Source organism: Jatropha curcas, chromosome 3, assembly GCF_041381405.1.
Source record: "Jatropha curcas cultivar XTBG-Jc1 chromosome 3, XTBG_Jcur_1.0, whole genome shotgun sequence".
NCBI lineage: Eukaryota > Viridiplantae > Streptophyta > Magnoliopsida > Malpighiales > Euphorbiaceae > Jatropha > Jatropha curcas.
Genome location: NC_143153.1, coordinates 6,459,833 through 6,484,100, shown reverse-complemented (window position 1 = coordinate 6,484,100; position 24,268 = coordinate 6,459,833). Strand labels below are relative to the sequence as shown.

The following is a 24,268-nucleotide window of genomic DNA, read 5'->3' as shown; positions in this document are numbered from 1 at the left end:
CAACCAATCTAATAGAATATTTGATAGGTGAATTATATTTTGACAAGTTTGCTAATCTTCCATTTTCAAATAGCTATTTTTGGTTGTTTTCCTTAACATTATACTTCACTTTTCACAATTATTTTCTTTAATGTTGCTCTTATGCTTAAGTGATTAAATTGCTTACCCTATTGGATTAAACATTATGAAAAATGAATCTTTCTTTTTTTTTTTTTTCCTATATTCTCCATAAAGCATTTAATAAGGAAAAAAAATTTCTGAAATAATGAAAAGAATGCTATCTACCAAAAAACCAACATATGACAATTTGTTTTTAAAGAATTAATTTCAAGAAACAACATATAATACCGTAAGGGTATTTTTGTCATTTTCTATGAGTTGAGAGCAATTTTAACCTACCCACACACATTTACACACACGCGCGCGCACACTCTCTCTCTCTCAATCTCTTAAAAACATTACCAACGTCTCTCTTTATCATCCACTTATAACGTTCTAAAAAAAATTTGTATATTTATGGAAAGTATTAGAAACAAAATTATAAATTAGGTCCTCTAAACTAAAAATCTTTTCAGTCTCGTCCCTTTTAAGTTGATCTTTGTCCTCCACCAGAGAAGTCCACCTCAGGCCACCTATATTCCCGTCGAGTCCTCCATATTTTTCAAGCTTTAAAGCTCTCTAAAAATTCCCTTAAAAATCGGGTCTTTTTCCCTTATCACCCATTTTTCCAAAAATCTTCTTTTCTCTTCTGCTTGAACCACAAAGAAGCCAAATTCAATCATCAACTCCCTATTGTCCACCTCTCTCTCTCTCTATGCATTTCTAGGAAGATCTCTTTTCTGGGTTTTGCTCTTCATTTTGCTTTTTGTCTCTAATTCTGTTTAATAAGCTTTTCCTTTTCTGGGTTTCTTTTCTTTGTTTCAATAATCCATTTATTTTAATGAGCCCACTTGAAAAGGTAAAAGCTCCATTTTTATAGTTAAATTTTTCTTCTCTTTGTTAGGTTAGATTTTTAAGCTTTGTTGCCATTTTCAAATGTATAATTCTCTTTTCTGTGATAATTTTGTTTGTAAGTCTTCTTTTGTTAAATAATTGAAAATCCAATTTGAGGCTAATTCAATTTAGAGCTCTTTAAGCTTCAAAAAATTGACCATTTCACATGTTTCCAAGACTTTGGGCTTTTCTTATTTGACAAAAGGCTTTCTATTTTTGTTTCCATTGCTCTCTTTACCTTCCTCTCTTGATCTATCACAAGAGACCACAAACAGAAAACCTAGATATGTACAAAACACATACCAAAAGAGAAGTTTCTTTAGAATTCCAATCTCACTTTCCAATCTTGAGGCCAAGCATCCATTCAAGGAGGGCAAATATTACTGTCAAATTCCAAGACCTTTATGGGTTCACTGTAGAAGGCAATGTGGATGATGTTAATATATTGAATGAGGTTAGAGAGAAGGTGAGACAACAAGGGAGAGTTTGGTGGGCATTAGAGGCTAGCAAAGGTGCTAATTGGTATTTGCAGCCACAAATTACTTCCATAGCTGAAGGAATTGCCTTAAAATCTTCCCTTAAATTGTCCACTTTAGCTAATGCAATCACGTTGAAGAGGCTTATAAGGAAGGGTATACCTCCTGTGCTCAGGCCTAAAGTTTGGTTTTCTCTATCTGGAGCTGCAAAAAAGAAATCTACGGTTCCTGAGAGTTATTACAATGATTTGACCAAGGCTGTTGAAGGGAAGGTTACACCAGCTACAAGACAGATTGATCATGTGAGTGTATTTGTATTTCTTTTGGATTACATTGTTTTGGTGGTTTTGGTAATTTTTTGAATTCATTGTTTTGTTTTGATAATTTATAGTCTTAGATGTGATTTTGGTGCATTTCCTTATATGGATTACAGTCTGTATACGTTTCTTTTTATTCTGCTTCTATGTATGTGGTTGAAGAGCTATACCATAGATTTGATGGTTGTAAAGTTTGATCGATCATATTAAAGGTACATCGGCTTAGTTTGAATTGCAATAAAGATTATTTTCTGAAATTGGTGGTTTATTCTGATTGAGTTTGGTGGTTCTAGATTATTTGTTGCTTTATTAGGGGTTAACAATTGTTTAAAGACATGGTGTTTGCTGTTGTGTATATTAATAACAATTTATATTTATAGTAGATGAAATTAAATGAAGAACTTTGCATCTATGTAATTTGATATTGGTACTAGAGATTTTACCTTGCTTTCTCTTTGCATTGAGATTTAGAGGTTAATCAAATTAAAGAATTGTTTATGATTAAGCTGATATTTTTAGGAGGATGAAAATTTATGGAGCATTCACCGGTATTGTTAACTGAGTACCTCTGCAAATAAAAGATCTGTCATTATCATTTTCCTTTTTCATTTCCATTTTTCTATATAGGACTTATTAGGTTGTTGTATACACTCCTTTTTATTGTCTTTTTCTCTTATTCAAGGAATTACTCTTCTGTCTGAGCTCATTGAATTGCAGAAAGGAAGAACCGTTTTGAGTGTCCCTTTTCGTCTTCTTTCTTCTAGTTATGAATGAGGAGAATAATTAAAGTAGCACTGGAGTAAAAGAAAGTGAAAATTTGTTTACAAGAGAGGTTTCCAAAAAATCTGTGACAATGAAAACGTGATAAAAAGTGTGATTACACTGATAAAGTGAAGTATGCTAGTCTGAAAGCCTAGAACATAGAGAGGCTTTCCTGTCCCTTGAACACCCTCTTTATTTTTGCCGCCTCCTAGCTAACAATAAAACAGAATGAGGAACCTATATCAGTGCGTGTGCTTCTTAAATTGCATAGCTATATAAGGGTTCAAGTTTCAATCTATATTTGCAGAGTTGATGTTCTTATAATATGGTTGATTATTAATGTTTCTATGGTTGTTAGTAGTTATATTTCAGAAGGATGAAAAATGTTACAAAATGCTGGTTAGTAAGTAGGATTATAATTGAGGAAGTGAAATAATGGGTTAGATTTTGTAGAGTGGATAATTAATCATTGTTTTGTTTGTTGTGATGTATTTTATCTTGTTTGCTTATTAAAAAGATTCTGTTTTCTTTCCAACTAATTCCCTTCTATATGAATAATCTAATTCCAGATTATGTTTTTCTTTACAAGTTATGTTAACTCTTTCTATGTATATGCGTGCAGGATCTTCCACGAACCTTTCCTGGTCACCCCTGGTTGGACACACCGGAGGGTCATGCAGCCCTCCGACGTGTCCTTGTTGGATATTCTTTCCGTGATTCTGATGTTGGCTACTGTCAGGTGGGTATTTCTGGGGTTGAAAAAATTGTGTAACTTATAATGGGTGTGGATGTGTCAAAAACTAAGACCTTAGAGTATACACCAAAATAATAGGATGAATTCTTGGAGAAAAATTCTGTCACATGGCTTTGGCGAGGAAGCAGGATGAATCTCGATGCACAGTTCATGCATATTTGAAGTTTGATTTTTAATCCAAACTTTATGTAGCATAGATGTAGATGCTTGGAATTAATTCTGAAATTAGAAGTGGGATTCTAGAGCTAATTTCATATCATGATTTAGGAGTTTTCACTTGGTATGCTCAGAATAAGGATAGTTAAAGGAAGAGAGTTTGTCTATATTTAACCTTTCTTAGTCTTACATATCTCTATTTATCCCAGTTATCATTTGTTAATCACCAAATGATATATGGACACCACCTAATCTTCACCAAACTAAATATCCCTTTCTACACTTCATTTGGAGGATTTTGGCGCACTATGATTCATACTTTCTTCTGTCACTTGCTTTCCTTCACACATTCTCTCCTTGAAAGCGTATTTCTCTCAATGGACTATATTGCCCTGCATATACTGGTTGATGAATTTGGATGGACATTTCTTGTTAAGTATTCCCTAATTGACCATTTGGACTCAGTATCCTACTATATTTTTTTACCTGCCATGCCACATCTATGCCCACTAAGACTGTTAGCTCCTCTAATGCCCTCTCTAAATAATTCTTTGAGCATTATTTTCAAGCAACAGTCCCTCTCTATAATTATGCAAAGAAATCTTTATCTATAGTAGTCATGGCTCATGAGTACACGAGACACAGCTTCTTAAAAAACTAGTATTACATCATACCATGTGGCTTCTAGATGTAATCATTGTTATATTTGTATCTTCTTCTGGTTTCCTGATCATCATAAAGCATGGATGTTTTTATTGCTGCTCTATAATTAATTCTTGTAGATTTTATCAGCACAAAATGTCTGTAACTTTATCTCCCCATTGAAATCATTACTTCAACAAGTATATGCCTTTCATAATTGGATTTGAGGAAAAATAAAACTGTTCTAACTAGCTACAAAGTCCTCCAGTAGGGTAGCTATCAACTAAATATAAGCACAGGTCATGGTATAATAGGTTGTTGCTATTTTATTTGTAATAATTAAGGCTACTTTTGTTATGAGTAATAAAATAATCCTTTGCGCACAGGGGTTAAATTATGTTGCGGCATTGCTGTTACTTGTGATGAAAACAGAGGAAGATGCCTTTTGGATGCTTGCTGTTCTCCTGGAAAATGTCTTAGTTAATGACTGCTATACAAATAACTTATCAGGATGCCATGTTGAACAAAGGGTTTTCAAGGATTTGCTTGCCAAACAGTGTCCGAGGTACTTTCCTTTCAGTGACTCAAACTGATTTGCATTTTGTTAAATAGCTGTTATTTGTTTAAAATTGAAAAGGATTAAAATTGGAAAAGAAAAATGCAGGATAGCTGCTCATTTGGAAGAATTAGAGTTTGATGTGTCCCTTGTTGCCACTGAGTGGTTTCTATGCCTATTCTCAAAGAGCTTGCCTTCAGAGGTTTGAACACCGTTGATCTATATCATCTTTGTTTGTTTGAGAATTTTTTTTGATGGCTAACGATCATTATTCCTTTTGTTGGTATTTCTCTAGACAACTCTGCGGGTATGGGATGTGCTTTTCTTTGAGGGGGCAAAGGTTCTATTCCATGTAGCTTTGGCTATATTTAAGGTGCTACCGCCGTTACCACAAATCTTTTCACATTGCATGAGTTTTCATAATTAAATTCTGAATATAAATAATTAACAGTCAAACGATAATAATAAGAGAAATTATGATTTTTAATTGCAGATGAAGGAGGAAGAGCTGCTGCTAACTCATCATGTTGGTGATGTAATCAACATATTACATAAAACAAGCCATCACCTCTTTGATCCAGACGAATTATTGACGGTAAGAAAATTTACTTCTCAATGTGATATTGAATGGAATTTATAGTTTTTATAAACGAAAAAAGAATGGCAAAACTACTTAAAACTAAAAATTAATCGTATTAGAATCATCTCAACAGTTGTAAAATTGCAAGTTCAAGTCCTAGTCATGGCCTAATGAACCCAAAAATCAAAAAAGAACCTATGGAAGAAGCTGATTTATTAAGCAGATTAGTTCCACAACCTATGCACATAAAAAGCATTTCAAAAGCCGTAAAAGTCTATTTTCTGTAAATTATAGAATATGGATTTTTTTCCCCCATTTTTTATGTCAAGCAGACAAGTCACACTCTTATTAGTCGATGACACAGTGGCAAGGCGCCATTTGGCAATGAAATTAATTACAATGAAAGAGAAGTTTGTAGTTTTTTCTTAATCAAGAAAAATGCTATACTTAAAGCTTGTTGAATATAAATCTTGCAGGTGGCATTTGATAAGATAGGATCAATGACAACCAACAACATATCAAAACAAAGGAAAAAGCAAGAACCAGCAGTAATGGCAGAACTTGATCAAAGATTGAGAAGACTAAACACACTCAAAATGGATGAGAAATAGCACTTAGAATAGTAACAAGAATAACAATTTTATCAATGTTGTTAAATATAAGACAACCAAGCAGGAGGCTTTCCTGTTGCCCCTTCTGGAGTATGAGTGTTTAATTTATGTCTTTCTATCTGTGGAAAGGGAACCCAATGAAGAGTGTCTGTTGATGTAGTAGGTTGGATTAAATGTAAATTTTGGGGTTGTTCAAAATTATGGAATTAAATTAAAAATTGCAAGTCAGGGCACTTCTGGCTTTTCACTGCCCTGCAGATGCTTTTTGGGATCTTTTAATGGGACTTGTTTTTCTTAATTAAATGGTGTTCTTTTGTCTTGCAACCTCTCATTTTTCCTCAATATCTATTTTTCAGTTTTAAAATGTTTTAGGATTTGCAAACCAAATAGGATTTTTTTTTTTTTGTCCAATCATCAGTTTTATTCGATTAATAATAAAAAGGAAAAAAAATTACCAAAATCGAGCAAAACTAAACCCAAGCCAGGCAGCATATTTTTCCAATACACCTAAAGAATCTAATGCTCGGAATTGATAAGAAAAACTTACACATAGAGAAAACTAGAGAACCTTTCCTTTCTTAAGACGATGAAAACTAAAGAGATGAAAATTAAAAGAGAGCAAAAAGAAGGTAAAAATCAACACCAACATAAATCTAAACATTGCAACATAAAACCAAACATCATGTCAATTAAAACCAAGCAAAAAATGGAAAATATCATACTTGTCTAAATCGAATTTATAGCTCTATCTATGAACTAAATCAATGAAAATACAATTTTATTAAAAAAAATTATTTTTATTTTTTTTTTCCCTCCAACATATGATTAGAAATAACATTATTTCAATAAAAAAAAATTATATTTTTACTAATATGATCCGTAGTAATCCATAAAAAAACTCGGCTGCAAGCATCACAAGTTTTCCTTACGCTAACATTTTGACTTATTTTAAATATTTAGTAATAGTTAATATTGCTACTTGAGAATTTAAAACAGTTGTTTAAAAAAGCAAATGAGTCGTCCATCTTCCACATGCAGAGAGATTGAATTCAATCATAGGTGCCCACCGGTCGGGTCGGCTTTTGCAGTTTAAAAACTGGTCAGGAATTATCGGTTCTGCTACAGGACTGGTTAGATTTTTCTGTCTTCCTCTATGCAAGTTCTACCTTAAACTTTAGGGTTTTTTTCCCTTTCCCGGCGGCCACGGAGAACACCATGGAACAATTATCTATGATGGATATTCTTAATCTTTTTTTAATTTTCTAAAATATAATTACTAAAATACCCTTTATTCTTTCTTTTTAATATATGTATTAATAAAGTTAACTTGCCATTATAGGTTTGGTTCCTTATTTTTAGAAGTATTTTTTTATTCTTAATTTCCTCTATTTTATAATGTTTAATTTTAATTCTTTTTCTATAAATGTATTTGATTTTTTATATTGATTAAAATCACCTGCATAGATCAACTAATTTTACCTTCTGATTTTACCTCCTGACCTGAACGTGGTCATACAAATAATTAATTAAATTAAATAATGTTTATGTGGTACAATTGATAAACTTCTAAAACATTATTTTCGTAAAAGAGATTTACACATTAATATGATTACTTGATAATTAAATTCTTAAAAATATAAATTATTGGTTAAAAAATTGTTTAAATTTATTTATATAAAGTAAAATTTTGAATTAAATAAATTCAGACAGATTTGAATAATTCAAATGAAATTTACTTGGATTATAGAATTGCTGTTGAAGAATTCGTGTGCGCGCGGATTTGTGTATATATATATGAGAATTTTTGCAAATACAGAACTGACTCGTTGGGGCCTGGGGGCTACTGAACCGAATCAAATCAGTATACTAAATTTTAAAGCCACCAAAGAGTCCGCTGAACAGTTGGGTTTTGTCACTTTTAGTTCTTTCTTTTACTTCTTTTAGTTCTTTCTTTTACTTGTTAATAAATAAATAAAAATAATACAATTTCAATGCTGCGCAAGTTACCCATTTCTCACATCATATCTACAAAAGAAATATGTCAGTTAGACAGTTACTGTAGAGCCAGCCAGATTGATTTTTATGGTTAGATAAAATGCCACTATTCATGTCCTCAAAAAACTAGTATTAATATACCTTTTTTAAGTATCTGACTTCAAATTATAACCCCAAAAAACAGGCTCCATTTCATATACTAACTACATACATGGTACAAGTTTGAGTTTGGCATACTAACTTCGTTACCTTATAAGTGGCCATATTGTCGTGCTATTGCCCTGTGCAAGGGCGTCCAGTCAGCACGGCTCCAAAGGTACAATGGAGGTGGGCTTAGGTTCCAGTCCTCCATTTGCTTATCATTAACATCAACTGATCCAGGGAGATAAAATGCCTGCAAAGGAAGATATAAAAATGGAACTTCATACTTTTGTCTTACTCAACTAGTAAAGCCAATTACAACTCATTGCATTTGCCTGCATACCTTGCCTGAAAGTAATTTCTCATCTTCCCAAATTAAATTATATGGAGCCTTCCGGTCTAGCCTGACAAACCATGGTATGATATCAGAAACGGAGCCAAGTTTGCCTCTAAATGCAGAGAATAATTGCGTACCTTTCAGTCTCTTTTGGAGTAATGAGAATGAGGAGCTTTGGCTTGAACTCAAGGGCCTTATTAATGAAAGTATTAGAAAGAGATGCTTTCACTCCGAACGGGGGATTCAGCCCCATTATCTAATATAAAATGAAAGGTCAGAGAGAAAATGAAAGACAATTATGCTCCTGTTTAATAACTAAAACATAAACTCTCACCAGTCGTGAACCATCAGATAATTCATCTGAACTAACTTTCAACCAGTCTTTCTTCTCAAAACAAAAATCATTCTGCAAACAGACATCAACGAAATTTGAGTAATTCACTAATTCACAAGTTATGGACTTTCCTTTTTCAGTTTGTTTTCAACTGTATAATGCATGCAATTTATCCTACAAAGAACAGACACACACACATGTATTGCATAAACACAAACATGAGATGATATGGAGACACCAACACAAATATTTTCTAAAAATTAGGACACAACAGAGAAACACAGTAATAAAAGAATATATTAGTTTTTAGTAATGTGCGTATTGAATTTTTACTTTATTGATATTATGTTATTGTTGTTCCCTACAAACTTTGAAAAATAAATAAGTCAAAAACAAATATTTCAATTATAATATAATATAAATTATAGTAGACAATTAACATCAAATTTCCATAGCACAAGTGCATATATGATAAATAATATAATAATAATAAATATATATTTAATACTTGACCCTAGTAAATAAGAAACAAAATTAATATGAAAGTTATTTATGTATGCTTTGATATAAGAAATGAAAATTTAGTTAAGACTACACCTGCTCTAGTTAAATTTATTTATACTTTATTAATCAATAATAAATAAATAAAATATCTAGACTTATTTTTCAATGTCCGAATAAGGGCTTCCCTTGAGGCTATATAAAATCTTTCTATTAACAAAATAGAATAAACCAATAAATTTTGAAACTCTATCCCTTTATTCTTAACTTCACTAATTTTTAGATTATTTATTCTAGACACTTGCTCATGAAAATGGACTTCACTCTGTCACTATTAAATATGAAATCGCAATTGTTAAAGGGAAGTAATGAAACTAATATCATAAAAAGGAAACTAAATTTGGATTAGTCTTACATATAGGCAATGTATCCACCAAATATCACTACCTTTCTTACATATTAAATTTAACCTCAATGTCAACGAATTAATTAATTGCTAATATACTAATCTCAATACCAAAAAATCAACTACTAGCTAATAGAAATTTTTCCACTAATTTATTTGTCTTTTATTCACTATTAATATATACAAACCCATGTAGTCAAGATTATTATATATATATATATATACACACACGCACACGCACACGACATAATAATATATACTATGAACATTTTCCAATGAAAAGTTATCAATTGAAGTTGTAAAGTTTTACCAAAATCCAAATTAAATCTTAGATAGTGAAAAAAAAAAATCTTACTAGCCAAGTCAAAAAAGCTTTTGTGGTAGGATACCCAAAAATAAATAAATAAATTTAGTATTTCCATGATCAACGTTAATAAGGCGAGAAATCTTCAACATACCAGTGATAGCAAAAGCAAACAAATTCTTGATAGTAAAAATAAATCAAAACATGTATTCAATGGTGATGATAGGACAAATTTCCACAATAGGATGATAACTCCTAATTAAGGTTGGACAAAACTTTTTAATTAAGATTTTTAATATAATAATAACAATAACAATAATAATAATAATAATAACAACAAAGTATTAGAGTTAATTTTTAAAATAACATGCTAAATTAGTTTTGTAGGCAATCTTAAATTATAGAAAATAAATTCTTCTAGGCAACATTTTGTTTGATTTTATAATTGATTTATATATATACACACACACACATATAAAGGTTTCAAATTCACAATTTGATGCATAGTTTTTTCATGGATATTAGGGTTACAACGTTTTCAATTTGATTCATTAATTATTATTAATTATTATAGGTAACTAATAATTAAAATTATCTTTTACTTTATTTCTTAGCCAATAAAATTTGAATATAGGTAGGAAACTAATATAACTTATCAAATTAAAAAGTTCTTCAAAATAACAGATCAAAAAAGAGGAAAATTTCGTATTATTAAATTTAAACAGGTCACTTTTTGTCCCCATTCATACTTATATATATGTATATATATTAAATCTCATATATTTAATATATAATTCTTTAATATTCAATTATACAATGAAGTTAAAGATATGCTTATTGTACTAAAAGATGATATTAATATATTTTCAATAATATATATATCATATGCTTACAACAACTAAACCTTAATTCCGAACTAGTTGAGATCGACTATATGAACCCTTTATCTCTGTTTTGATCTATTCAAAACTAAATTCACACCAATGTCAAGACAATAGTCGGCCATATCACATGCTTAAAAGTTAAAAATTCAGTATTTCATAGAAATTATTCATGAAAAAATTATTGTTGAACCTTCATTTTTCACATTTTACTCATAGTCCTTGTAGATTTTAAAAAGTCAAAAACTAAATCATGTACTGCTCTCAAAGAGTCTCTCATTCATGTCCTGTGCATCTATTTTGCCCTTAAATTAAAAAAAAAAAAAAAGAATAGAAAAATTCTGACAGGAACCTGTGTGTTGGAGGTGCATCAGAGACGGACAGTTCAACCGTTTTGAAGTGTCTATTCCTAAAAAATGTATCCATGTATATCAAACACAACAGACAAGTTTAGTGCTGAAGATTATACTCACATTCTTGTTAAATAAATGAAATTCAGTTAGTTAAACTTCTCAAATACTAAAACATCAAGAAAGGAATAATGGCATTGTACCTTAGCTTGTATAATGTCATAGTTTTTGAATAAGCATGTTTTCTCGGTTTTTTCAAGCTTTTCTTTCAGCAGACAACTAAAATCATTAGAGCCGCAGCAGAAGTCAACTATCTGTTCATCGGAATCAGTATTCAGATGTAAGACAGACAATAATAATATTAAGAATAGCAACTATAGCCAAATCAAACATTTAGAGAGAAGAAAACAATTAGCATCGCAAAACAACACAAAGATCTTAAGCCAGGTGAAGAACACATAAAATATGCCATTACTTTCTTATTGATGCTTTCATTCAAGAGATGCCAGAAGCCAAAATTATGGTCAATGGAAAAGAATAAGGCGAGGATCGTGCTTCTGAGATTTTCTACTTCAAGCTTATTTGTCAATAAAGCATAGAAGAAAATATTTTGCAGTTGGGTGTTTCATTAATATATGATCATTCACACCAATTAACAATAGAACTGCAGATTTAAATCATCGAAGGTACAATCTTACCATATCACCATCCTGCACATAATACTGGAGCCGATCAACAATCTGGACAATGAACTCAGACTATTAGCGATTTAGTATTACTGTTTGATTTATTAACTGATCAGCAGGATTCTAATAGTATATGCAAAGACCCAAAATAGATACAATACAACTATATTACCAATACACCAACATTAGAAAGCATAGACACCAACAAATGCTACAAAGAAATATTGCAACAACACAATTTGTGCATAAACATTAAATAGACACAAATATCAACGAAGTATTGATTTAAATATATCAATTACAATTCTTAACATACTTCATTGTTTACTACTGCCTAGCATCTTCTTTACCAAAAAAGAAAAAAAAAAGGGTTTCACAAAACAGAAATGAATATTCATAAATTACTGGCCAAATTACTAAATCCTCCCTCAGAATCTCCCATAGTAAACATTTTTCCTTAATCCAAAATTAACAATGTAATCCCTAACATTTTAAAAATGGACAACTTTGTCCTTCGAATGTTAAAATTCAATGCACTTTTCCCCGAATTGTTATGTTATAAAATGTTTTACCCCCTTAAATACTAGACTTTCCACTAATGGTAGTTTATAAGGACTAAAATTACTGATAATGAAATAATAAAAAGACCAGAGCGTATTATGGGAAATCTCAAGGTGTTTTGATTTATTTACCCGAAATCCTAAACTTATTATTTTCTCAAATGAAAAATGAATCAATACAAAATCCAAAAGAATCTATACAGAAATAACCATGAACAAAGACAATGTAAATCACCGACCATGATAGACTATAAGAAGTAACTTGACATTTGAATGGGGACATTGCAAAACAGAACCATGTTGAAATGTATCGGATATGACCACAAGTACACAAGCTTGTAGGTGATAAGATAGATTACAAGTAATATCCATCAATAATAAACCTTGGAATAAGTACAACCCCGAAATGTAATCTTAAGAGCGAAATTGACCTAATTTAATTGTCAATCATGCTACTCAAAGCCTTCAATATTTACTTTTTCAGTCTATGTTGGGAAAGAAAATCCAATAGAATTTGAATGTATAGGACATAAGGATAAATCACATCTAGGTCTCTGAAGTTTGCTTATGATTACAAGTTAGGATAATATTATACTAACATTTACAACTTACCCAAAATATTTGTCCGGGATCACATATCATGATTGATTCCTAATGCATGTAAAAATTTTTAAAATTATTCCTTAAATGTCCTTACAAACTAGTGGATGAAAATCACAACATTCATTAAATGAATTGTTCAGTTAGTTTTAATCTCCATGAATTGGTTTTGTAGTGTTATAATTATTATTATTATTTTTTGGTAGGTTGAAATTACAAGTGACTTCAACATTAAGGAGTGTAAAACAAAAGGGCCCCTTTGCTATGGCAAGTGTTCAACAGAAAGTTGCATAGCCTGTTATATAGTTTGACATCTTTATGGCTTCATAATAAACCTCTAAACTACATTAACATAACGTGTCAAATCTTTTCTTGTAATTGATTTAAAAATGTGCATGGTGCATATTTCCAGTGTTATGCTGACTGGATGTTAATCACGAGCAGCATATTGCACTCTAAATTGATCCAATTTGTATTTCAAGGTCAACTCATATTGCTATCCCAACAAAAGTGCTTTGCTAATTCAATGTCAAACCAACCAAGATAAAGGAGAATACTTCAAGTCTTCAACATTCAACCTAAATTCGATAGCTTTTGACAAAAAGACACATTTACCTCATTAATCTTCGTCTCTTGTGTAAAATGGCGTCCATAAGATGTATAGCGTGCTCCATGGAGAAAAGGTGCAAGGTAAATTTTAAGCTTCGACTACAATATAAGAGCAACTGATCAATATGCTAGCAAATTTACACATTAAATTGCCGTGTTCAAAGTCACAAAGAATGATGTAGATCCATTTAATGCTAGTAATTACTAACCAAAATGGTTCATGGATCATTCTATGTTATTCTAACTTGTTTTGATAACTTCAACTGCCAAATTATTTAAAACATATACGTTTTTATATTAGATTTTATTAATGAAGTAAAAAGAGAAACAAGTTGAAGGATAAGACGTCCCCCTCTCAAATAAACCAGAAAAGAATGGCAACAAAAGCACAACTATTCAAGTAATGCCCCTGTTCAATATCAGCTAAAACCAATAGACACCCCAGAAAATCTATCACATCTTACAAAAACAGAATCCAAATTCTGACAGACAGTATGTCTTCAAATCATAATCTGCGAACACCTTAACACCAAATTTAAAAAAATAAAAAATAAAAAATAAAAAAAATATAAGCCCAAACAACAATCTAAAGCTGTGCAATTTATCAAGAAGTTAAAAGACGACTTTGTTTGGTTTGAGGATCTGGCAACAAGTCACTAGCATTATATTCTTTGGAGAACAAAAAAACACACTTCCACAAAACCTTGGAACTTCCAAATTTTGATTTGCTGAAAGAAAACAAAAGACATTTGGTGCACAAGTAAATAAGATTGTCTCAAAAAGAATTGAAAAGCTACAGAACTATCTTAAGTGCAAATTCTCCTATCTAAACTAGGAGAAGGCTAAAGGATCCAAGGAAAGATTCATGATCCCTCCATCTCCTAGGTTTCTTAAAAAGAATATATCCAAGAAATACAATGTCTATTAGAAAATAAAAATTAGAAATAACTGAATCTTAGAGAATCAAGATTCTATATCAGAGTACCAAATTAGTTGGGGTTGGCTATATGAATCATTTATTTCCAATATATTTTATTTTCTCTAATCAATATCAATGCGAAGCAAAGCTTATTCGGAGAACAGTTGAAATGCTTTTTGTAGAAAATTTTTTGCATGAGAATTTTAAAATCATTTGATATATTAATAAAGGAAACAAAACATAAAATAGGTAACAACTAATGAAGATCTGCTACGTGAATCTTTTATCTCCATCTATTATGTTCAGAGCTCCTTACTAATGTCCAAAGACCGTAGATCCTTCACGACCACTTCCCTCCAAGCAGCTATAGGTCTACCTCTTCCCTTCTCAGCACCCTCTACTATCAAAGTATCAGATTTACAAACTGTGGCATGTGGAGGTCTACATAATACATGATCGTACCATCTCAAGCATCCTTCTCTCATTTTATCTCTCACTTTTGCTACTTGCACCTTTTGTTTAATGTTATAACTCCTAATCTTGTGACTATGTTGAGCATGTGGTGCCCAACATTCACTCCTATAGCACATTGCCAATCTCACCACTGTCCTACCTATCTTTCACCTCGCTATATATCTTCCTATTGCATGGTACACCTATAGCACTCCTCCATTTCATTCATCCTACTGAAATTTTATGAGAAACATCTTCATCTATGAGACCCCCTAGAGCTAGATATTTGAATTGATTGCACTTGGGTACAACTATGCATTAATCTAACCTTACTTTCCTACTTTTTCCTTAAACCGGGCTTACAGTGCATGTATTTCGTCTTCTTTCTACTTAGCTAAAAAACTTATCCTCAAGTACTCCTCCTTCATAGTTCCAGCTTTTAATTTAATCCCCACTAGTTTCATCAGTTAGGACTATAATTTGTCAATATGCACCAAGGAACATCCTCTTGTATATTACTCGTTAACTTATCCATTGCTAGTGTAAATAAGTATAGGCTCAAAGTAGATCATTAATGTAGTCCACTATCATGGTAAGCTCACTTATACCCCTCCAGTTGTTCCCGTACTGGTCATTGCATTTTCATACATATCCCTTATGGTGTTTATATACTTGGTATGAACTCTTTTTTTTTTTCAATACCCACAAAAGTACCTTGATATTTTGTCATAAGCTTTCTCTAGGTCAATGAACACATGTATAGATCCTTTTTCTCGCTATGAATTTCCATCAACCTTCTTCGAATGTAAATATCCTCCGTTGTAGATCTACCAAACATAAATCCAACTTGATTCTTTGACATCTTTGTAACATCCCTGAGCCTATATTCTAGTATTCTTTCCCGAAGAGTCACAAGAAAATTAGAAATCTATCTTGTCCAAGTGAATTCCCAAAAGCATATAAACACATTCTTGACATTATATGAGCATTGAGAGAGGAAAAAAAAAGAAGAAGAAGATAATAGTGACATGAACTTCAAAAGCTTCCACAAGAAACTTTAGTTTCTATTTTGGTGACATCCTAGCCCTTATATTATAAATTGTAGTTGCTTTGAATTTTCTTGTGCCTAAGGGAATGAAGTTCTAAAGGGAATTTGCATACCATGCTCAATAGGACAATGTTCTTAGATACCAACTTTCAAGACTCGAATACCTCTCAACTGACAAGATGAGCTCTTATACAATCTCCTAACATCAACTTCTCAATCTTAGAATCAATACCCACAAGGATCTTAGGAGGCACTTAAAGATACAAACAAACACCAAAAGACAAATATGGAAAAGATATATGCCAATCCACAGATCCGAAAAAGCCTTGAATATGGGATTATTTCTCAATGGACCCCAAAGTAAATAATAGGCCAATCGTATATCCTGCTAAAGATGCCAAACAACCCAAGACTTAGCCCACCAAATCAGTCTTTAACATATTTATCTTAGTTAACACTCTTTGGAAATTAGTAACAAGCTAGGGTGTTGATAAATATGCAAACTGGATAGAGTTGCAAAAATGCACAAAGTTGAGGGCAACTAAGATCATTAGGCCATTAAATGATTCCTATCCTTCAATAAAAGAAAACTTTTTTTAAGCTGAAAATAGGAGACAAGATCGACACTGAAACCTCGAATCAGACCTCTCTTTGCACCACTTAATCATCCTACTGAGGACGAACAAATGTAAACAGAAAGAGAGAAGAGAATCCCATTATGTATAGCCATCAGAAGCTTAAAATTTTGTTCCTCCATTAGGAATAACTAAAAGCTTGGGAAAAGGAAAATAAGTTCTATTTAACTACAGTCCAAAATGTTGTGAATGGTAAAAATCACTTGAGATGAAATATGCACTTAGGCGTTCATGCTTATTTTCTCCCAAATAATCACATAGCATCATAGCGAAGGACATTATAGCTGTGGACTCGACCAATAAATTCCTCTTTATAGAAGTAAAGCGGAACTGGAAAAACATACTCAGGAATTTAAGTATAAACTATCTTAAATTATAGCACAGCATCATGCCAAGGGATATCATAAACGTGCCTTCAAAAATGACAACTATCATTCAATAGTCATTAATAATCATTTTCCTGAAGCAACGTAGTCCTACTTAAGTAAATCTTTATACAACTTTTCTAGCAAAATACAATTCTTCTCGAGCAACAAAAGATCACCTTTGAAGAAAATCATATGAACATAAATATGATATGGAAGAGCAATAAAACTTCATGATCAATTCAACAAAGCATCACAAAATAAAACTTCACCTTTAATGCTTCCAATCATAAATACAATCACAGCAAGAAAGATATGGACAATTAATAGTGTAGCAAAGTACAACCCGAAAGCATATATTTGACAAAAGTAAATGTAGAAGAGGTTTAAACCTTCCATTTGAAAATTTGTCTGAGAATTTCAGGCTGACAAACAGTTTTTGCATCCTCAATACTACATCCTTCTTTTTCTAGCTTTTGTAAGGCAGTTTGAATAGCCTGCAAAAAAATTACTATTAGACGTCCAAGAAAATTACTATTATTTGAGAACAGAATGTGGCTTGCACAATATTGGATGCCTCTTTGAACTTAAGCTTATTTTTATTAAAAAATAAAAGAAAGAGCTAAAAATGACAAAATCGAATTAGTCAATTGGCTCTTTGGTGGCTTAAGCCCATTAATCATTTTATTGTTATATAATGTCATATTACTTATCACTTCCCAAAACACCCACCAGAGTTGGTTTTAACTAACTGGTATATCTCTATCAGCTTCAGTCCCCACACTTCCCACTTTCCAACACACCCACAAGCTTGGTCCTAACTAGGCTCAACGTAAACAAGTTGGTTGCCACTTGCTAGCACATAGACCAGCTGGCAAATAGACCGGCTGACATATCTGTATCAGCTTCAATCTTGTGGGGACTCAAACATGGGCTTCAAGGTTCAACCAATTTAGGCATGAAGCTCTGATACCATATTAAAGTCCATGGACCTATATATATGTGGGCTTATAAGTCCTTTAGTTATTTGATAATTATTCAATGTGGGATTACTTCCCAATGAAGGTATGCGCTCATATATTATTACTATCCACATCTTCACATTAGCATCTACATTTTAACGAAGATATACCTTCACAGAACCCTCCACCAATCCTAGTGTAATGGACTTATCCAGTAAAGTTCTGGAGCAGCACAAATGTGTATTTGGGTTATTCCTTTCTGTAAATTTGCCAATGTCAAATGAGGAGTCAACGTGATCCATGAGAGCCAGAATCCTATATATCAAATGGGAAAATGCCCTATTAAAAATGAACTTCCAATTTAATTGTTCAATTTTTTTCTTCAAACACACTTGAAAAAAACATCTTGACATTCATGTTTGAGAATATGAAGATAAATAATTACCTTTTCTCCATTTCAATATCAACTAAAGGCGATGAATTGTTTACTTTTTTCATTAATGGCTTATCAGGAACAGTAATCTCGATTTTGCTGCTGGAGACATTCTGCACTTTTGTTTTCGGTGGATAAGGTCTTGAGTTTACCGGGGATTTGTTTCTGAAAATTATACTACTAGTGTCTTCAGCGATTGACATAGCAGAGACAGAGGTAACATTCTTCTCCAATTCTGTTTTAGCTCGATCAATTATATTTGATTTCTTCAAGCATTCAAAATCTTGTGATGGGAATCTTTTGTACATTTTGGAAAAACCACCAATTTCATCACAATTCTGTTTCACTTTTTTTCGCTTCTTCATAGAGGTTCTATCTCTAACTAAGCCTTCAGAAACCTTGCTTCTCTTTGATATTACAAGCTTTCTTTGCCTCAATTCAAGATTTGAAGTGTGTGTCCTTTCATCATTAGGAAATAATAGATGGTCTCTAAGAGGAGTCGATAGTTGTCTATCAATCTCATGCTCCCTGGTAAAAACAATTTGCATCCAAGTTGCATATGACATCTAGTCTAAGATGCATAACCAGAAAAAATAAGCTTGATTATAGAAGAATTTCAAAATGATTCTTACATGCAGTATATCAGAATCCTTCCATTTGGCAACAGACCTTCCCAAGCCCTTTGTAGATTAGTTGTATTGCTATCATGTCCAAAAACAATATCCCTAAAGATAAAGCCAACATGTCAAACAACATTAACTTTCATGATAAGATTTTGAAAAGTGAAAACTACAAGAATATACCGAGGTAAGCAATTCCTGTGGTATGCTTTAGGACAGCGTCTACACATTGCAAACTGCATCTCTTTAATTTCAGCAACTTCACGTTGCTTACATATGAAACATTTATGAGCAGGACAAACAAAAGACTCTCCTGCAGCAATTTTAGCTCTGAGTATTTTTCCTGCTTCAATTTTATTACCAATATGAAGCAGTCTTGCAACACATTCTGGGTGATAAAAGTGACCACAAGTAGCAGAAGCACAAGGAAAGACCTTCAAGACAGTCAAAAGAACAAAAAGAGAAAAAAGAAAGAGTATTTAAACACAGTGCCTTATGTTTTTCATTGCACCAAACATATTTATATAGAATGCAAGGCCTGCAGAATGACATGCATGAATATTTAGCAAAACAGAGATGGATTTCTCAACATCAATGAGACAATCAGATTCACTTCTATGCAACTCTTATGAATTCTTATGCAGCAGGAAAGTGTTATTAAAATAATGTTATCCTCGATACTCTGAAAACAGTGATTGATGTGATCCATTTAGTGGCCCAAGTTGCTGAAAACTTATCGCTATAGTAAATAATTTGTAGGTCACACACTAAAAAAGCAAGTCGTTCCAAACTCAAAGTCCAAGTTTAACTTATCACCACGGTCTATGCATATTCCTCTTAACATGACAATGCCCAGGGTCATAATACACAATTTGTTTTTTCATGTAATAAAGTATTTTCACCTGTGCAAATCACCAGAAAGTTGCTAAAGCTCAGAGGGTAAAAATAAACAAAATAAGATAAAAAAAACTTGTCCAAAAACTAGTAGAATATTTACCTGTTGACTAGCAGATTTAGCAGAAAAGCCTAATCTGCCACAAGCAAAGCACTGATGTTGCTCATAACGACAATTATTGCACAAAAACATTTGAATTGCCTGCACATGCATGACAAAGCAACTGTTTTATGTTTGCCTGAAATGCTTAGGAAAACAAAATGCAACTGTTTTATGTTTATGGGATATTCACAATATCTTTCTTAAAGGCAAAATAATAGAAATTGAAGTAAAATTAGTGAAAAAGAACCAGTTTATTTATATTCATTGTATAAGGTCCTTACTTCATATTCAGCCTTATTTCTAAACCCAAGGGATGCACAATGAGATTCCAACCCATCAGCAACAGTTGGATGAAATGATCTCAAGCACCTCCCATTACAACTGCATGAAATCAGATCATATAACAGAAGGAAACAAAATGATAAACGATACATTATTGGGTAAAAAGAAAGGCATCATTATCTCTAACGGCCCCTGTAGGAAGGCGAGGTGTAAGTAAAACAAATGTGCTCAACTTAGATCCACTAATAAGATTTACAAAAGCAATATGATAAAACACACTTGACAAAAAAATTTGGGATGAATCATCAGGAAAAAATCTCAACAACATAAGCCTCCTTACTAGTGCCAATATGCTTGCTAGTTGCTGTGCTTTTTTCTAAGTGTCTATTCTTTGAATGCAGAAAGTCAAAATTTTAGGACCCACTAAGGGGCCGTAATCTGGTCATGTTCTGAGAAATTACATGTAATTTCATTCTTTACCTGGATAACAAAAGATCAAACAGTTTATCGTATATCACATGATAGCTTCTAAGAAAATTCTAGGTACCTTGTTTTCTTTTTTATTAAATCTTTTTTTCTATGACACTCTAAAATTACAAATGTAATCATATGATTCATGCCAGTTATATGCTCAAAGCAGGCCCATATAAAACAAGTAATAAAAGAAATGCCACAAATATAATAAACTGAAACCTAAAACTATCTTTGTTGCCAGATTTCAGAGCAATTTCCATTATGTTCATCAACATCCATATTCCACCAATAAATAGAAATTCCAGAGAAAAGAAGCATTGAGCAGCCAGAAATGCATAAAAATATTACAAAAGAAAATGATGCAAAAGCTGCACAGAAAAAAAATTGAAACTGTGAAATGAAAGCATACCACAAAATGTCACCACCATCATCACAAATTGCACAAACTTTATCAAAGATGTTCTCTTCTTCATTGTGATCATCATTGTCAATTTTTGTTGTTTGAGCATCCTGTTAAACCAACCAAATGAAAATTTCTTCATTTTTTTTTTTTTAAAAAAAAGAAAGAGAAATACATTAAGGAAAAGAAAAGGAGGAGGTGCGGACACTGAGATGATATGGAAGCGAGAATTATCTGCAAGCACTAACCGCATAAAAGGACATGCCAGTCTCACACTTCCCAACAAAGACACGAAAAGCCTATTCAAAAGATTAGTCATTCTACATATCAGATTGCACAAGATCGCATGTAGAGAAAATTGGTAATCGTAATCCAAACAGGAGAGAACAGCCCCATGCGGAATAACATAAGAACCCAAAAAATTGAGATCATCTTAGAGTATTTCACAAGCTGAATTTGAGAACATAACAAAAAGATTCAAATTTATTCAAAAAGGAGCTAAACGGAGGCAAATCAACATCAGAATCTATTTTGGTGCGGAACAGTACAAAGTTAGTGATACCTTACCCTACTTTGGTCAATACAGGTACTTTCTACCTTCCAGGTTTTTGTAACTTGGCTGAACTTCTTACATTCTCATACCTAAAGGATCCTTTCCAGAATTTCAGTTTTTAATAACTCTGTATATTGCTTTAATGGTAAGAAAATGACTAATTCATTCATCAGTAAGAATTAAAAGCTAGATAAATGTGATAATCTTTCATTCTTTCTTTCTGTAGTCATAGACATTCAACTCAAAAAAAAAAAAAAAAAAAAAAAAAAAAAAAAATCCATTATCTTATATACTGAAGTATGAATAGAATGTTCTAAGAACAACCACTGCAAACTAAAGAGTAAACAAGAGAATCTACCATAAGTAAGAGTTCGCACCTTAGATGCTTGTAACTCTTCATCCCTTCCTGCTGTTTCCTTAATTAATAGCTTCTGATTCAACAAGTCATCCTCGGAGGGTGGTACCTCGTATGAGCTACAAAATGCAAAAGCTTAATTATTAGAAGCAAACAAAGATTTACATAGTTAATAGATAAATTATACATAAACGAATAAAATTTAAACCTGAAGGTCCTTTGCAAATGGTTCCACACTGATCTCTCACATGCATCCGGATTCTTCTTAATGAAATGAAGCCAGTGAACTGTAATCAAGATATCCCTGATCATATGCTCAAATACCTTCCTTGGCTGTTGAAGTATAAGCCACCGCTTGCCCTTAGTGAGGATAGATATTTCTGGTTGCACATAAGAAAGTTCAAACCTCCAAGCTACGACGGGCAGATAGACTTGCTGATGTTGGATTTAATTTTCTATTGTGGGCTTAATATGTAAAATTAAATATGTACAGCAGTCCAATTGTAAAGTCAATTTCAAATGTGGTCTTGATTGTGAATAATTGACTATTGAGGTATCAACTAATTATAGATATTAAGTGTAGAGACCATTATATAATTCCTATTTCGTTAAAGGACCGAAATAGGAATTGTACTAACCCTACAGGTATATAAAGGTCGTGGTCCCCAGAGGAGTTGAATACGATTCAGTTTTACGTTCCTTTCGTATTGCTTCCGCTAAATCGATTCTTCAATTCTCTGGAAGGCTGCAAACCTAATTTTATACATCAAGATCGACGAACAACGATGTCAGGTACGCAACCTTTTCTTATTCAATCTATTTTGTTGAATCTAGTGGTTTGCACGATCTAGGTTATTATTGAATTATTTGAGATTAATTCTTAACAGCTGAATCCCATTACAACAAGTCCCACGCAAAACTATTACGTATTCCAAGTTGGCCAACTCCTCGCTTACATCCCATTGGACCGGCAAAATCGTAAACGAGACCGGTACATCCTTGCTATCAACAAAATAATAACTTGACACATGCTTCGGCAATATTTCACCCTCCTCATCAGACGGTGCCATTAAGTACACACCAAAACCTACTCTCAACTTCGTTTAATTCTTCTTTGCTGGCTAAGCAATTACTGGTAAGTAGTAGCCCAAAAAGACCCTGACGAGCAATGTCCAATGATCAATCAAAAAAGAAAAAGAAAAAGAAAAAGAAAGGGAAGCGAGCAGAAATAGAAACAGAGAAAACTAAAGGGAGTGAAAAAAAGGTTTTTCCACTGAGATTCCGTTTCGTTGCTGAGAAAACAAAGAAAATTAAGCATAAGTCGAGAAATAAAAGCTAAAGCAGTAATAAATAACATGTAACCATGTTTTTCCTTCCATATACAAACTGAATCGAAAGGATAAAATTAAACTAAATCAGTGACTCTGCTTTTCATTTTTTTTTATTATTTATTTTAATTTTTCCTGAAAGTGGCCTAGGTTATGTACCATCTGTAAAAAGAGTAATTGCACTTTAGAAAAAATGCTCAACAATACTCTAAACTTCAACTTTTCTTTTGTTTTCCTGCATTTTCTCAACAGCCAAACAACTCCAAGTTAGTTAGACCTCAGTTAAAAGCTTCAAAAAGAATACTGCCAACAAAAAAAAAAAAAAAAAAAAAAAAAAGCTTCAAAAAGAAATTCTATTCAAAAACGAAAAAGAAGAAAAACATACCAGGCTTGAATGGAGGTGAGCTAATGCAGTGTATCGTTGAGCGGTTGAGCGATAGCCGAGAAAAAGAACTTTGGGCGTGGCAGTTTCTTTTAGCTGAAAAAGTTGCATAGTAACGTCGTGTTAACTTCCAGGGAAAGTTTTTCTGCGCACGATATGAAGTTCATACGGCAACATTTCCCATGATAGAAAGAGAAGATGCGATGGGATGAGAGATAAGATATGCTGTGGGCATCACTAGTTGCTTTCGTGCCATATCAATGCCTTATTGGTCAATGCATTAATACAAGGGAACGAAAAATCCACGTGTCGTTTAAATAGATATGACATGAATGATTGGAAGTTCACACAGGAAGTGTGAAATACACGCATGTAGCATGGGATAAGAAATGGATTGTTGATATCACGATGCACCCGATGGGACGTTGTAGGAAAACCGCCCACTGCTGGAATGATATTAAGCTGTTTTGACAAAGGGCGGGGTATATAATTTCAGAAAAAACTTTAATGG

At 32.5% G+C, this 24,268-nt stretch overlaps 2 protein-coding genes across 5 annotated transcripts; one reads left to right on the top strand and one right to left on the bottom strand.

The window, feature by feature from the left end:
* The first annotated feature begins 480 nt into the window (after positions 1-480).
* Positions 481-6,150, top strand: LOC105640893 (Ypt/Rab-GAP domain of gyp1p superfamily protein). Its single transcript, XM_012225298.4, has 7 exons — positions 481-1,771; positions 3,171-3,287; positions 4,487-4,665; positions 4,765-4,858; positions 4,952-5,029; positions 5,150-5,251; positions 5,713-6,150. Exons 1-7 carry the CDS (start codon positions 1,280-1,282, stop codon positions 5,845-5,847), a joined length of 1,197 nt encoding a protein of 398 aa, XP_012080688.1. The 5' UTR covers positions 481-1,279; the 3' UTR covers positions 5,848-6,150.
* Positions 6,151-7,955: 1,805 nt separating this feature from the next.
* On the bottom strand, positions 7,956-23,686 carry LOC105640894 (protein ENHANCED DOWNY MILDEW 2). Of its 4 annotated transcripts, XM_012225299.4 has the most exons (20): positions 22,936-23,686; positions 22,849-22,853; positions 22,256-22,478; positions 22,070-22,166; positions 21,388-21,438; positions 21,149-21,249; positions 20,265-20,364; positions 19,984-20,082; positions 19,170-19,420; positions 18,999-19,091; positions 18,379-18,894; positions 18,104-18,248; positions 17,364-17,468; positions 13,558-13,650; positions 11,795-11,836; positions 11,300-11,410; positions 8,655-8,726; positions 8,458-8,576; positions 8,327-8,387; positions 7,956-8,236 (listed from the first exon to the last, which is right to left on the bottom strand). In XM_012225299.4, the coding sequence occupies exons 1-20, from the start codon at positions 23,115-23,117 to the stop codon at positions 8,093-8,095; spliced, it is 2,610 nt and encodes an 869-aa protein (XP_012080689.2). In that variant the 5' UTR covers positions 23,118-23,686; the 3' UTR covers positions 7,956-8,092. The 4 variants fall into 4 exon arrangements, with proteins under 4 accessions (XP_012080689.2, XP_089575021.1, XP_020537652.1 ...); XM_020681994.3 differs by lacking the exon at positions 22,936-23,686 and having other exon boundaries at positions 8,008-8,236; positions 8,327-8,382; positions 22,256-22,912; XM_089718895.1 differs by lacking the exons at positions 13,558-13,650; positions 22,936-23,686 and having other exon boundaries at positions 22,256-22,912.
* Between the last annotated feature and the right edge of the window lie 582 nt (positions 23,687-24,268).

What these genes read in the sequence shown, in the direction of transcription:
- LOC105640893 (XM_012225298.4), top strand. Translation starts at nt 1,280, where the DNA reads ATGTACAAAACACATACCAAAAGAGAAGTTTCTTTAGAATTCCAATCT. An exon ending in CTACAAGACAGATTGATCAT is followed by an intron (nt 1,772 to 3,170) that starts GTGAGTGTATTT and finishes ATATGCGTGCAG; the next exon opens with GATCTTCCACGAACCTTTCC. An exon ending in TAGCTTTGGCTATATTTAAG is followed by an intron (nt 5,030 to 5,149) that starts GTGCTACCGCCG and finishes TTTTAATTGCAG; the next exon opens with ATGAAGGAGGAAGAGCTGCT.
- LOC105640894 (XM_012225299.4), bottom strand. Translation starts at nt 23,117, where the DNA reads ATGGCACCGTCTGATGAGGAGGGTGAAATATTGCCGAAGCATGTGTCA. An exon ending in GAAATAAGGCTGAATATGAA is followed by an intron (nt 20,083 to 20,264) that starts GTAAGGACCTTA and finishes ATGCATGTGCAG; the next exon opens with GCAATTCAAATGTTTTTGTG. An exon ending in TGGTGGAGGGTTCTGTGAAG is followed by an intron (nt 17,469 to 18,103) that starts GTATATCTTCGT and finishes ATTTTTTTGCAG; the next exon opens with GCTATTCAAACTGCCTTACA.